At 35.9% G+C, this 14,345-nt stretch overlaps 1 protein-coding gene across 1 annotated transcript; it reads right to left on the bottom strand.

Moving 5' to 3' along the window:
• Positions 1-3,060: 3,060 nt before the first annotated feature.
• On the bottom strand, positions 3,061-6,744 carry LOC136823693 (uncharacterized). Its single transcript, XM_067079859.1, has 4 exons — positions 6,036-6,744; positions 5,398-5,610; positions 3,407-4,173; positions 3,061-3,066 (listed from the first exon to the last, which is right to left on the bottom strand). Exons 1-4 carry the CDS (start codon positions 6,742-6,744, stop codon positions 3,061-3,063), a joined length of 1,695 nt encoding a protein of 564 aa, XP_066935960.1.
• Positions 6,745-14,345: the final 7,601 nt, after the last annotated feature.

The following is a 14,345-nucleotide window of genomic DNA, read 5'->3' as shown; positions in this document are numbered from 1 at the left end:
AACCTGTGCACACGAGAAGCTTTTTTGATGATACATAAGCCCTTGCACTAAACGGTTTATAGCTTGTATTAACATAGCATGAATGGGTGCAAAAATGAATTGGTCTAAATATGAACAGGTCTGGTTTTGGAGATCTAAACTTAGATTAATCATACTCTTTTTTTATTACAGAACGTACGTACCGCGAATTTCTGTACGAGGTCAGGGAGCACGGGACGAACGACAACTCAGACCAGGCGTTGGGTTGCTGGGTTCGTGGGCTTGGTTTGTCCAAGCCCCGACCTCGCCCTAACAATAATGCGAGAAAAAGAAAAAACAATTAAAACTCAATGCGTACTTTTCTGTCTTTATTCCCTCCACCCCTGTGAGTGGGGTCTGCTGTCTTCTCAAAAAAGTATTCGGTTTCTTTTAAGTTTTTAGGTGTTGTGCTTTTGATGAGAAGGCAGCTCTCTGCTTTTATCCAATTTTGAATGTTCAGTCAAATCTCTCTATCATGCTCCCGTTGGCATAAACCATTGTTGCCCCTCCTCAGTCACTAAACTTCACCTCCTCTATGTTAATTGCACATCGAAATTAGAACGTTCTTCTGATATAATGAGATAATAATAACAGTTGAAAAATGAAATTTTCAGCAGGGTATTCCTTGCTCCGAGTGTGATTATTTACGTGGGTCCCGTGGGTCCGAAAAGTCATAGTCTATTTTTACATAAAGTCAATTATTCAATCAATGATATTTTCTTACCAATGAAATTTACATCTCTTGTAATAAAAGATATACGTTACGATTGTACACACTTTTGTAGGAAAACAGCCTCTCTTGAAAAGTCTTACAACTCTAAAGTACTTAAAAAACTCACAAGGTTTTTGTTCGGCGCGAGTCTATACACATAGAGTCTTGGCGCAATTTTTTGGATCCACGAGATACCCACGTAAATCTTTTGGACCCACGAGATGCCCACGTAATTTTTTTTGGACCCACGAGATACCCACGTGATTTTTTTTTGCACCCACGAGATACCCACGTAAATTTTTTTGGACCCACGTAATATATTTCTGGACCCACGAAATACCCACGGGTTTTTCTTTTTGGACCCACGAGTTTTATTTTTTAACCCACGGGTTTTTTTTTGGACCCACGAGGGCACGGGACCCACGTAAATAATCACACTCCCTTGCTCCTTATTTCATCAACAATTGTTGCAGTTGAAATACCTATCCTGCCGAAATAGGCCTAAAATAAAACCTAAAAATTGTCGGTGACGGTATTTGAAGATTATTTTCTACGGTATTTCGGAATATGGGGGGGGGGGGAATTGCCGGTATTTCGGTATTCAAGACCCCATGATATCAGTACATATAGTGCTCTTCGTACTAAAAAAATCGGTTTTAATTAACTTTTTTTCGCACTTCCGCTAAATTAAAACGCATGAGATTGCTGACTCGCAAAATTTGAATAATTTTCGGCAGAAAACCCATGAAAGTGTCCGTACTTGACAAAAAATGGCCATTTTAAGCTTCAGTCTTATTCGCTAAAATTTTCAAAACTCTTGACTCGCGAAATTAAAACCAAAAGATTTCACGACTTTTTTAATCTGAATAAAGCGAAAAGTAATTAGCCCAGGAACCTTCTATTTGATAGATTCGCGAGTCTTGAATCTGTATTACCTTGTTGAGAGAAGAAATTTTGGCGGAATTTATTTTGGCGATTCAAGAATATTTCTAAATTTGGCGAGAATTAATACGGGCGAATGACTTTGTTTAATATTTTAGCTGAATAAGGGTAAAAACTTAGCACTTTAAGGAAAAATAGAGACTTTAACGAAGGTAAATCAAATTTGGCGAATGACAAAACTATCTAATTTTGGCGAATTTTTCAGGCAATTCGCCAAAATTTCCTCTCTTAAGGTAGATCTGGGTCTAAAACCGCAAAATTAAGTTCCCGCGAAAATTTGCAAAATTACCAATCCGCGAAATTCTTACAAAATCGGTATTTTGAGGCTCCTGGAAAATTTGATGTGTTATTTGATTACTTGCTCCTGGATTTTCGACCAAGGGGGTGCTGGAAAATTTGAGGTGGTTTTTCTGGAACATGATCCTGGATTTTGAGAACAGATATTTTGTAGCCGACTCCTGGATTCTAAGCAGGTGTTCAGAAAGGACATGGTTCCTAGATTTATTTGTTAAATTTTCTCTCCTGGAAAAAAAGAACAGATATATCGAAAAATTCCGCCGGCGGCTGCTTCTGCACAACAGCCCTTATTTTTCTCGTCTTGGAAAGCTCTTTCAGATTCCACTAAAAAAAAGTGAAATAAAAAGTTAAAAAATCACCCTGACCACCCTACCATGGGTAGGACATGTCTATCTACCAATGTTTTTAAGGGTACGGTCTTAGTTCATTGGTCATTTGAAAAAAATTGGTTTATTTCTTTTTAAATGATTTTTTTTGAAAAACGGTTTTCATTAGCTGAAAGTATCACTACTAAGCTTTCAAAATGTATACTTTATATTTAAAAAGTTTGTCCTGATGATGAGCTATGATACATTAAAAAACTTCGACCTTTGAACTTCCAGAGGTTAATGTACGGAATTGGCTGAACGGATTTTAACGAGAAATACGTCATCTGATAGCCATTGCTTTGAAGAAAAAAATCGTACTAGCGTTTACGTAATTAGGGCCTCGTTCAAAAGATATTTACTATTGAACATTCTTCACTGTTTAAAACCCATTTTTGAACTTTGAACTCGATTTTCTCCAGAACAAAGCCCTTATTCAATAAATGCTGGCACGATTTTCCTGTTCAGACTTTCCTCTTTCGAATGACGTAGGTTTCAAAAATATCCACCAATCAGAGTCTGGACATTAACCTTTCAAAGTTGCGAGGTTCAGTGCATTTTTCGAGAAATTGAAGCTCTGAAATATTTCAAGATTTGTCTTCCTTTGATCTTTACCGAAAAATTTAATTCCTTTATTATTAAAGTGAATGGAAAGATTAAAAACTATTCTTTCTTTGTTCTATTATGAAAATCATATAATAGAAAATCGAGAGAGAGAGAGACACTTTAAACCTTCAATGGAGCACAGAGAAGGAGAGCTTCAAAAATCTTTCGATCCATACTTTTTACAAGAACATCTTTTTTTAAACGAGGAAAATTACTTTCAAAAATCTTTCTTTTTCTTTCAAAATATACCTAGAAATACGAAATATTGAAATTCTCCCTAGCGCCACAATGATCTATATCATAAGCTTCAACGTTTTCTTGATACGTTTTTTTTGGGTAATGCAGCTTTTTTGGATGGTGTTGCCTTTTTGCTAGTTTTTTTCTGGTTCGTCGTCGTATATTTTTTTCGTTTGTTTCTTTGATGATGCTTGTTGTTTACCTTTTGTTTTCGCTTGTTTGGGCTTACTTGCTTTTGTTTTCGTTTGACGCCTTGGTTTCTTCTGTTTCGTTGTTTTGGTTTCTCCGAAACGTAAAAGTGACCTGATTTGTATTGGGTACCCTCTTCGTGTAGAAATGCATCTTGTTTCTTGCACTTTGCCCTTCTGGTCTTTTTGCGACGCAGCTTTACTTCGTCCCTCTGCTTGTAGTCTGACGTCCGCTGCCTCTGTTTGTCAAGATTCTGCCAACTAAGCTTTTGAAAATCAGAAACCTGAATACCACACTTTTCGAACAGCCTACTCAAAGTGTAATAATAACCACTATTGTAAAGGCAGACGGACAGAGAAACAGCTAGTGATGTTTCGGTTGTTGACGTGTACGACTCTTTTGGTGCGAGGTTCCATAAAAGATGGTTGTACGATTCGCATGGATTTTGTGTATAGGCCTCTTGCACGGCAGAAAGGAAATCGGTGTTTGCGAGTCGTTGAAATAATGGTTTGATGGTCTCAACAACGGCGGGGCGAAGTGGGTTTTTGATAGGGCGATGAGTACTACCACCAGTCGCTTTATCCTTGTTAAAGGAACACCAACTATCAGCACCAGCAGGACAGTCTGAGTGGTCAGCGTCTTTGGAATAATGCTTCATGATGGCCCAGATAGCTTTTTCCATTGCTGGGACATCATTCTTGTTTTCACGAATAGCTTTACCGTAAAAGTTTTGGATGGTATCACACTTCAAGATCGTCAATCCTCCATCTTTTCCTGTCAGTGCTTTCTTGTCCTTGAGCTTCTTCCCTGAAGAAAACGAAGGAAATTACTGTTTAAAGAAAAGTTTCAAAACGACTATGAAATGTACTATTTAAAAAAAAACCATCAAAATGAATTCAGAACAATTTTTTGTAGCAAAACTAAGGCTCAGCTCAAACTTCTATCAGACTTCTCGATTAGACTACTTTTGAAAGCAAACCTTTATAAATGTACTGAATAGTATAACACGAATTTCTTATAAAAAGCACTCGTTTTGGTTTTAAAAGTCAAACAGTGACTCCAGACAGTTATGGATAATTTGTGTAATTTTTCTTTTTTCAGTAGTTAGTAAAACTAAATTCTTGGTACATCAATACTTGTACAAAATTCTTCCAGAGAAACCTTATAGGCTTCTGAAAAAAGTTCGCCTTTTACATCCTCGGGTACTAGTGATCTCAAAAATGCGAGCACCACTGGTGGAAAGGTGTATTTTGGCTCCTCTCCGTCGACAATAGGGCCTATTTCTTTCTTCCTCAATTCAATCGCCCACATCGTGTAATGGTAGTATCGAATTTGTAACGGCGTTTTATTTCTCGATTTTCGTTGATCCACCGAGTCTTTAAGACTGTCCACGAATATTTGGCCATCAAACCTGAAGTTGAAGAAAAGGAATAAAATTATTAGATAATTGACGATTTTTTAACTCGTATCACTAGACATTTTCAAGATTATGGCATATAATTCAATTATACTTCGATATAAGTGAATAAAAGAATACATCAGAGAAAATCGGATAAAATTTTTAATTTGCTTACCCGATATCTTCAAAATCCTTGATTAGAACTGTTTCTGCTTGCCAGATGTCGAGTGGTTCTTCTCCCATATTTGAACGTCGTACGTTTGGTATTCCTCTCTTTGTTGCCTTTTTTGATTTTCTACCAGTAATTACTTTCCTTTTGCTCTTGGTAACTTTCTCGTTCTCGCTTTTTCTCTTTTTCTCAGAAGATTTTTTAGATGGTTCTCGTTTCATTTTATTAGACTGTGCTCTAGTATTTACCATGTTGGTGAAATTTATCTTAAAAATTTTCGCTTCCTAATTGCTGCAAGTCTAACGAGTGAGTGAACTATTATGCAACGAATAAACTATGTTTACAGCTTTCTGGTTCAACATTGTAGCACAGAATTCTTTTGTTAATTGAACAGAAAAAAGAGGAACAGTACTTTCTATAAGAATGTTTCTAAATCGAAGTTTGAAGTTAAATAAAAAATTACCCTTGTGTTCTTTGATAAGTTTTCTTAGTCCAGTCCCCATTCGTCTCGTTACGTGGATGTAGCATTCCGATTTAGTGAGTGGCTTTAAAACACCGTAAGGAGCATCTTTAGCGACTCGTGTGTATGATGAACTGTCACCATCACCAATGTACGTAATCCGTGTTTTTTGATTGATCGCTGATAGATAGTAAGGACCCCGTCCGATTCCATTTTCTACAGAAAGAAAATTATTTATATCTAAAGTAAGCAATTTTATATAATTTCAAAACATACCTGTTCAAAAAACACCTGTTCTACACCTTTTTCATTCCATGGTTTTTAAATACTGCAAGTTGAGTTTGTTGAAAAATAGTTCTGTCTCGATTTTCCAAAAGTTAAAGGTTCTGATAGTTGAAACTTCAAGCTTTCGCAAAAAAATCTAGTATCACTTACCTGTGCACTCCCATTGTGGTTCAAGAGGCATTTTGGCTCATGTTTCACATACCACATCAGATAATCAAAATGACTGATTTTTCCTTCAGCTTTTGCTTTCTCTTGATCTTTACAAAGTCTGCAGAAGTTTGTTTTATAGACTACATCTACGATTTGAGAAGTCCCTTCACTAATTGCACTCACAACGCCATCTCTTGCCGACCAACCCCTGGAGCTCCATGTCCCATCAAAACACGTGGCTATGTCTACAACGTCTGACTTTGATTGACCTTCATCCAGCTCTAGCTCTTTCACTTTTAATGCAGCTTCGCTCAAATTTTCTTCCAGTAGCTCCTTAGCTTTTTCCTCGAAAAAAGCAGTGTGGTTGGCATAACTCGTCTTTGAAACGGGATTCGACAGACCCATTATGCTACACAACTTAGTAAGTCCTGACCTTCCTTTACCAATCATTCTTGCAGCTAAAACACTACTTTTGTTCACCTCGTGAATACGTCCGACTTTAGGTGACGTCTCAAAAGATTTAGAATCGCAATCGTTCATACAAGAGATTGAAAATGTTGTTGCTAGCCCAGCTCTGCGACTTTCTGTTTCAGTGATTTGAATTGGTTGCAAGCAAGTACGGCATACGGCACTTTCGTTTAATGCGGATTGTAGGGATTGTAAAGAAATTATCCAGTTACTTGGACTCGTCTTGTCAGGGTCACAATCGTCGTCAGATAATTCGACTTCGTAGTCATCAATTGCAAACTTTTTCTTTGGAACACTTTCATTGGCAACAGAGTCTTTTGGAGTAAACCAGGAATAGCCAGTGTTGAGTTCTTTACGTTCCTCGATCTCCTTGGCCTTCCAAGGCACACTCGTCTTTCGTTTCTTTCGACTTGAAGCAAATAGGTTTGTTTTCCGTTTTTTACCCATATTTTTATTAGATGATTTCCCTATTCTCGTGTCTAGTAACTAATTCTTACAGATAAACTACTTTCTTTTTAATAACGTTAAATATTTTTTAAAATAACACTGTGATGGAGTGTTCCTTTTTGAAACTTATTCAATTTAAATCTTCTCTTTAAATCCTCTATTTTTTACGACTATTTATTTCTCGCACAATAACTTCAGTCAATAGGGATTAAAATATGTTTTTTGCATTTTTGCGATTTTTGCATCTTTTATACACTTCGGGATATAGCTCATCAGAAAGAGCACCAAAATTTACACCAAATAATGCAAAAAAAATTTTTTTGACACTGAAAAAATTTTCATCGAAAAAAGAACTAAGACCGTACCCTTAAGCTGTTCTTAAAGTATAAAATTTTTGTTTTACTATTTTCTAAATTCTATCATTCCCAATTTGAAACCTCCATTTTTAAGAGCATTAACCTCAAATTGAGCGTTTTGCTGAAAACATGTCCTATTCGATGGATACTGGAAAGATCTTTTTAACTGTTAGTTAAATTTGTACATTTCATTTTAACTAAGGGGAAAAAGTAGGTTGTTCTAAAATTTGCCTTGAAGATTCCGAGGCCAAACTTTTTCTTAAATGGTTCTTAGATTTTGGCCAAATTTCACCTCACGTTCTTAATAAATTGTTCTGACAAAAGAAATATGTAGTGATTCTTTCGTTTGGAATCAGAATTTGTACTGTCATCGGAATGTTCAAATAGCCTTTTTCTGGTAGATGCGCCTGTGAAGTTGTTAATTAGTTGTGTAACCGATGGCCGATTTGATTCTTTCCTGTAATTTGCAATCATTTCTTTAAGCTTGATCACTCTTCTCTTTCCTGGGTATTCATCGTTTAATGATGTCATATCTGGTCTTTTTGGTCTTTTTACCTATTATAAATCAAATCAAATATACATATTCAGTGGAATCTCGATCTCAATAGCATGCCGCGCCGAATCTAAAAATAGACTTTTTTCGTGAGAATTATTACTTTTGGTGTGTTTGTACGAGCTCCGACCCCATCAAGCTTTGCTTTAACTTCTTTTGCACGTTAATTACATTCAGTGACAAAAGAAATTTAACAACCAACGTTTTAAATTAAGGTGAATGGGATTGTGGGATTGCAACTCGTACAAAAGCAGAACGTAATAATTATGATGTTTGCGTTGCCGAGAGCTATTGCTATTAAACATTTGTTCGTTAGAGCTGTTTGAGACAGTTTTAGAAACAAGTTGGACAGTTTTTTAAGTAAAGTATTTCGGCTCGAAAGTACAATAGAGAGAAAATTGACTTATTCTATTTTCTTTGCTTCATTTGAACTTCCAGAACCTTTATACGGGTAACCATACTTTTTGAAAGTTATTCGAATCACTCACAATCTTTGAAAAATAACAAAAGTTCAAGTAAGATAATTGTTTCCAGTTCAAAGGTTACAAAGCTTCAATTAACTGGTTCAAAGTGTAGTCTACGAGATACGCATCTCGAATACTTACTTTCATGTAAATATTGTTGGATCATAAATTGACATCTCATCACTCCTAGGATATTGAATATTTAGTTTTACGATCTCAAAGATTGTCATTCCTAAGGCATATATATCTTTTTCCTTACAGTAACTAGTGTTGGAATACGGTGGACATATTTCTGGTGCCATGGTAGGGAGCAGTTCCTTTTACAGCTTGTTTTCTCCCTGTGGTCGACGTTATTGAAGAATGTGATTGAAAATCAGTGTAATTCTTCCCAAAATCTGCAAGCTTGCAAACAATCTTTTCTTGTCGTCCAGACACTAATACGTTTTGGGGTTTTATATCACGATGTATTACGTTTTGATTGTGAAAGAATTCAACGCCAGATAAAATATCGGTAACAAATCCGCTTTTTGTACTCAGGGACTGTAACAAATTAACACCCATCATCATCTTTAGTAAATATTTGAGATCGTCTTTTCAATTCCATTGATATCAACACAACACATTTCAAAAACCAATGATCTTTTCTTCAAAATATTGCCATAACATTTGATTATGTTCTTATGTTCTTCAAATTTTTCAGAAAAACTGTCTCTTCCAAAAGGAATTTGTCCGAAAACGTGCTTGTCTTTTTGAATTGCTTGACAGCGACTCGAATTTGGCCAAATTTCCCCTCGTAAATTCTTCCAATAGAGCCCTCACAAATTTCTTTTCCAAACTCGACATTTTCCAATTCATATGCGTTGTCTATCTGCGGTTTTGTTGTATTTAAGCTATTAAACCAGGACATAACTTCAAACAACCAACAGACTGAGAAAAAAGATTAGATTTGTTTCATATCTTCCATGGGTTACAGCTTCATTAAGTTCTTGTATTACGGCTGATCAATAAAAGAACTCTATTTTATTGAACGGTTACACATACTATATTATTTTATTGCGATGTGCTATCCATACTGTATTACACCATACTATAACTATACAATTGTTCTAATGTACTTGTGTACCAGTGTTCTACACTATAATTTTGTTCCAGTGTACTATATACTTTTCTAGTGTATCACTGAGAGCACGGCTGAGTGGCGGCTAGTACGAAACGCAGGTCCAGGTCACAGGGTCGGGTTTCAGGGCCAGGGTTCAGGTTTCAGAGCCAGGGTTCAGGTTTCAGGGTTCTTGTTAAAATTATCTACATTGCAGATCAGAATGTTCCGGGGTATATTTATTTATTCTGCAGACTATTTGCTAGAGTTCGTGTTCTATATAATACAAGTGTGTTTTCTTTTTAAACTTTTAATAGTTTGATGGTGAACAATACTTTTTAAAATATGAGACGGTAAGGTACTACCACTACCACTGCTGAAAATATTTCATAATTCAATTGATGTGATTCAAAAAGTCTGGTCCAAATGTATGTAAGTGGCCTACATTTGAATTGCTTATCTGATTACAGATGGATTATGGATTATTACAGATTCTGACTTGCATTTGAACTACAGATTGAGTTTTCTAAAAATGCAATCCAGATGGGGTTCAAAAAGTGTAGTCTAAATGTAGGTCATCATCACATCTCATTACAGTTGGATTATTATGTGAATCACTTACACAGTTAGATTTACCTTGGAATACATTCTGACTGCATAGTCTATTTGTATTCTAGCTTTGTAAGGGAAATGGCTTTTATATAAGCATACAACGACCGTTTTGAGGGCGCGAAGTGCCCGAATAGGGAGTGTAGTTCTTTGGCGAGATCTGCGTACGCGGGGCGTAAATTTGTATATATGTACAGAAAAATGTCCCCAAAACTGCTACCTCCAAAACGAAAAATATCGACTTTGCACTGTATTGAAGAATGGGACCTGTTTAGCCAGCGAAAAGAAGCATTTACCTCGTAAATTTTATTGAAAAATTAAATTTAGTAAAACTTTAGTTCTGATTTTGTCGTTTTTTGGACCTACCGGGAGGTCCTTTAATTTGACTGTTGTCCGTTCGTCTGTTACAAGCTTTTCTCGGGATTGGATCATTAGTTTTTTTTTATTTTTTGCACAATGATACAAAATAGCAATGCCTGAAAAGTGACGGAGCCCGATTTTTGAAAAAAAATTTGGGGGGGGGGCAAATTTGGGCCAAAAACTACCAAAAAATAAGGTTTTTTGGACTTTGTGCAAAATTGCTTCATTAGTTTTTCCTGATTTTTGGCAGAAAGATAGAGTGCAAGGTACCCTAAAATCTGGCTGAAAAGGTCTTCAATCGTGCCACATGATCGATCCACTTGACTTTGGTTTAGCGGCGTTGGTATTTCCACTTGACTTTGGTTTAGCGGCGTTTGTATTTCCACTTGACTTTGGTTTAGCGGCGTTTGTATTTGCTTCCTCTGTCGGGGTTTAGATGTATTTTTTCTTCTTCTTTGAGGGTGATGCAGATGGCGCATGCTTAGTCACATCACCTATGAGCATGTCCAAATCACAATTTTCGTGAAGACCTTTAAATGCGCCTGAAAAAAAGGAACCATAAAAAATCAAACTAAATATAGGTGATTTGGATTGTTTCAATTGTTTTCATTGTTTCAACCCACTTTTCAGGTGCCCCCATTGAGCATGGTGCCCCCTTCAATTTACGTCCCCTTGAGAAATTGCTTTGAGGTACCCCCATTCAGCCAAAAAAAATTTTGAACTAGCACTTTTTGTTCTTTTATCATTCCTGAAATTTTTGGGATGGTTTAGTTTGTTTTTATGTTATAAAGATGGCGGCTGTAAATCAAAACAATCACAATTGAAAAATGTAGCAAAAGATGATGTGCAAAGAAACAGTCAACAGGATCAAAATCTAAAATTCAATAAATTGGCATATTCAATTTGGAAAAAATACACAGCCCCCAGAGCGTCTATCAAAACAGCTAGATACCCCAATGAATTGGTAACTCCAAAGAATTACAAAAATATTGCCCCTTACTCCAAACTTGGCCCTAGGTGCCCTTTAGATTTCTGGGGGGGGCTGAAAACCTGTTTCACAAGTTTGTTTTGGACGCGTGATTTTTTTCTTTTATGTTTACATTAATTTGTAAAAATGTAAAAGTCGGGCGAAAATTCGAGTGAATCTATCTATCTATCTAGATAGATTCTATCTATCTATATATTTCATACTAAAAGGTCCTAGGACCCATTATCCGTACATTTGTTTGTTTAAGAAAAATGAAAAATGAATAAATAAATAAATGAAATGTTAAGAGCAATAAAATATTTTGAAATTTTAATTAATGCTTTATAACTAGAAAAGAATGAATAGGACAAATGGAAAACCAAGCACACAGCCCTGCGGGCTGTGATAGATTGTGCTTGAGACTATATTTAATAGAGAAGTATTAAAGCTAGCAGAAAGAATGTAACTTGAAGTAGCCTCAGTGCTGGGGTAAGCATAGGAGCAGGCAAAATGTGATAGCAGACTACTAAATATTATAAATATTTAATAAATAATATAAAATTAAATAATTATTTTTACGATTAAGATATACAAATTAAAATATGATGAAAATTAAATATAAAATAATAATGACCTATCCAAAGTGGTCTTCAAGTTTGTTTTTAAAAGATGAATGTTCTTAAATTGTCGTAAGTCCACCAGGGAGATGATTCCAGAGTTTAGCTGTTGATGGAGCAAATGAGTTTTTGTAGGCAAGCACTCGCCCATGCATTTGTTTGAATCGAATACAATTAGAAAACCTAGCCCTGTTTGAAAATATAGTCTCAGAAATTGCAACTGCTCCGTGAATGAAGTTGTGCATCATTGTAAGGTTGCGAATTTTCCTTTGAGTTTCTAAGGTTTTCCATTCAAGATCATTCATCATTCTCGTTGGACTGGAGTGACGATTCCAGTCAGCATAAACAAAGCGAGCAGATTTCCTTTGTATCATTTCAATTCGGTCTCGCAGACCTTGATTGATCTCCCCAATAGGGTTGCAGACAGTAGATGCGTAGTCGAGGATTGGGTTTATGTACGTCTTGTAGGCTTTTGCTTTGGTGGCTTTGGTGCATCCTGTCAGATTTCGCTGTAGAAAATTTCGTGTTTGTGTACCTTTTTTGCAAACCATATCAATGTGTGTATTCCATTTCAAGCGTTTGTTCATAATGACACCAAGATATTTGGCATTGTCGACACATTCAAGAATCTCATTGTGAATGTTGTAGTTAGCGAGAAACGGTTTTGTTTTATTAGTTATGCGCAATAGTTTACATTTACCTGGGTGAAACTCCATGCTCCATAAGTCTTCCCATATTTGGAGGTTATTTAGGTCATTTTGTAACGTTATTTTGTCTTCAAGAGAAGATATCGTTCGGTACAGATAGGCATCATCCGAAAATAAACGTAAAGGTCATTGATGTATACAAGGAATAATAAAGGACCCAATACTGTTCCTTGCGGGACTCCTGACTTGACTTCAGCATACTTTGATGTTTTACCATTGACCACAACTTGTTGCGTTCGATTCCTAAGGAATGATTTTATCCAAGATAGGTGACTACCTCTGACTCCATAGTGCTCAAGTTTGTGGCAAAGCTTTGAATGGTCAACCTTGTCGAAAGCTTTGCTGAAATCGAGTAGGATGGAATCAACTTGATCACCATTGTTCAAAGCTTTCGCAAAGTCATTTACTGTTAACAAAAGTTGAGATTCACAGGATCTTTTTTCTCTGAAACCAACTTGCAACTCTGACAATACTTTGTTTTCGGTTAGGTGCGACATTACTTTACTGTAAAGTATGTGTTCTAGCAATTTACAAACGATGGAAGTAAGTGATATTGGCCTGTAGCTTTCAGGATTACTTCGACATTTCCCATTCCCTTTGTATGCTGGGACAATGAGGGAATGTTTCCAAGCTGTCGGGAGTTCAGATTGTTTTAGAGAAGCTTCAAAGATAAGTTTCAGGGCAGGAGATATTTCATCTGCAAACTCGATGAGGAATCTGGCTTTAATGGTATCTGGGCCGGTTGCTTTATGTGGACTGAGGGATTTGATGAGTTTCTTAATCCCATCAGACGATACTGTAAAGTCACTCATTTGATTGACAACTCTATTAGGTATGGGTGGAGTTTTACCATCTGGGTTGGAGAAAACACTACAATACTGACTGTTTAATACTTCAGCCTTCATTTGGTCGTCAATAATCACTTTATTGTTTACTTTCAAAGTTGGTACACCAACACTGTCTTGTCGTTTGCTTTTAATGAAATATGAAATATGAATATTTAATGAATATCATCAACTTTTCTGAATTGAAAGAGTTTATACATCCCCTGTTTTCAGTCTCTCTAAGAGAAAAGAATTCGGCCACTCTTTGTTGTTTGTAGGTCTGACAGGAGAAAACATTTTATTTTTTCATATTATATATATATGAAGAGACTTTCAAAATTAAAAAAGAAACATAACAGTACAGTCACTTAAACTCCAATTTTAGAGGTTTTAGAGCACTAGGATGAAAAAGATTTCTATTTTGGAGAGCCATGGTATCATAGGATTATGTTAACTGACCATTTAATCAGAAAAGTTTTCATTTTGGGAAATTGCAGCCCGATTTATAAAAAATGCACAGTTCAGAATTTTCAAAATTTTTACACTAAGGCCACTGAATCAATAAAGAAAGAGACTAAGTTTGCAAACCCAGGATTAAAATTAACCTTCAACAGCCATCTTTCAAAGAGATAAAGTTTGAATATCAGGAATTATTTACAAATCTCATAATTTTGTCAGAAAAGTGAGCATATCGCAATGTGGGTTTTGGTGTACACCTGGGTTACAGAAATGAAATTTGGAAAATCTGTTAATTACTTTGATTTACATCTCTCTTTTGAATAAAACATGAGAAAATAACATGAACACAAAATGTACAACAAAATAATATCAACTATGTCATGCCAGAATAGTCACAATTATGGCAACATGTCATTAATAAGGTAAATATGTATTCCTATTCAATTTTGAAACAATAGCGAAACGTTCTTTGACAGATGGATACTCTGGTACATAGAATTTGTTTCCTTTCATTGGAGTTGCTTTCAAGGGACCAGCTATATAATGTCTTCCATCTTAAAAAGACCAATGTCTGGAAGGTGTTGAGGTA

The sequence above is a fragment of the Clytia hemisphaerica genome, unplaced genomic scaffold (assembly GCF_902728285.1).
Source record: "Clytia hemisphaerica strain Z4C2 unplaced genomic scaffold, Clytia hemisphaerica genome assembly, whole genome shotgun sequence".
Lineage (NCBI taxonomy): Eukaryota > Metazoa > Cnidaria > Hydrozoa > Leptothecata > Clytiidae > Clytia > Clytia hemisphaerica.
Note: the sequence above shows the minus strand (reverse complement) of the source record. Positions and strands in the feature narration are given on the sequence as shown.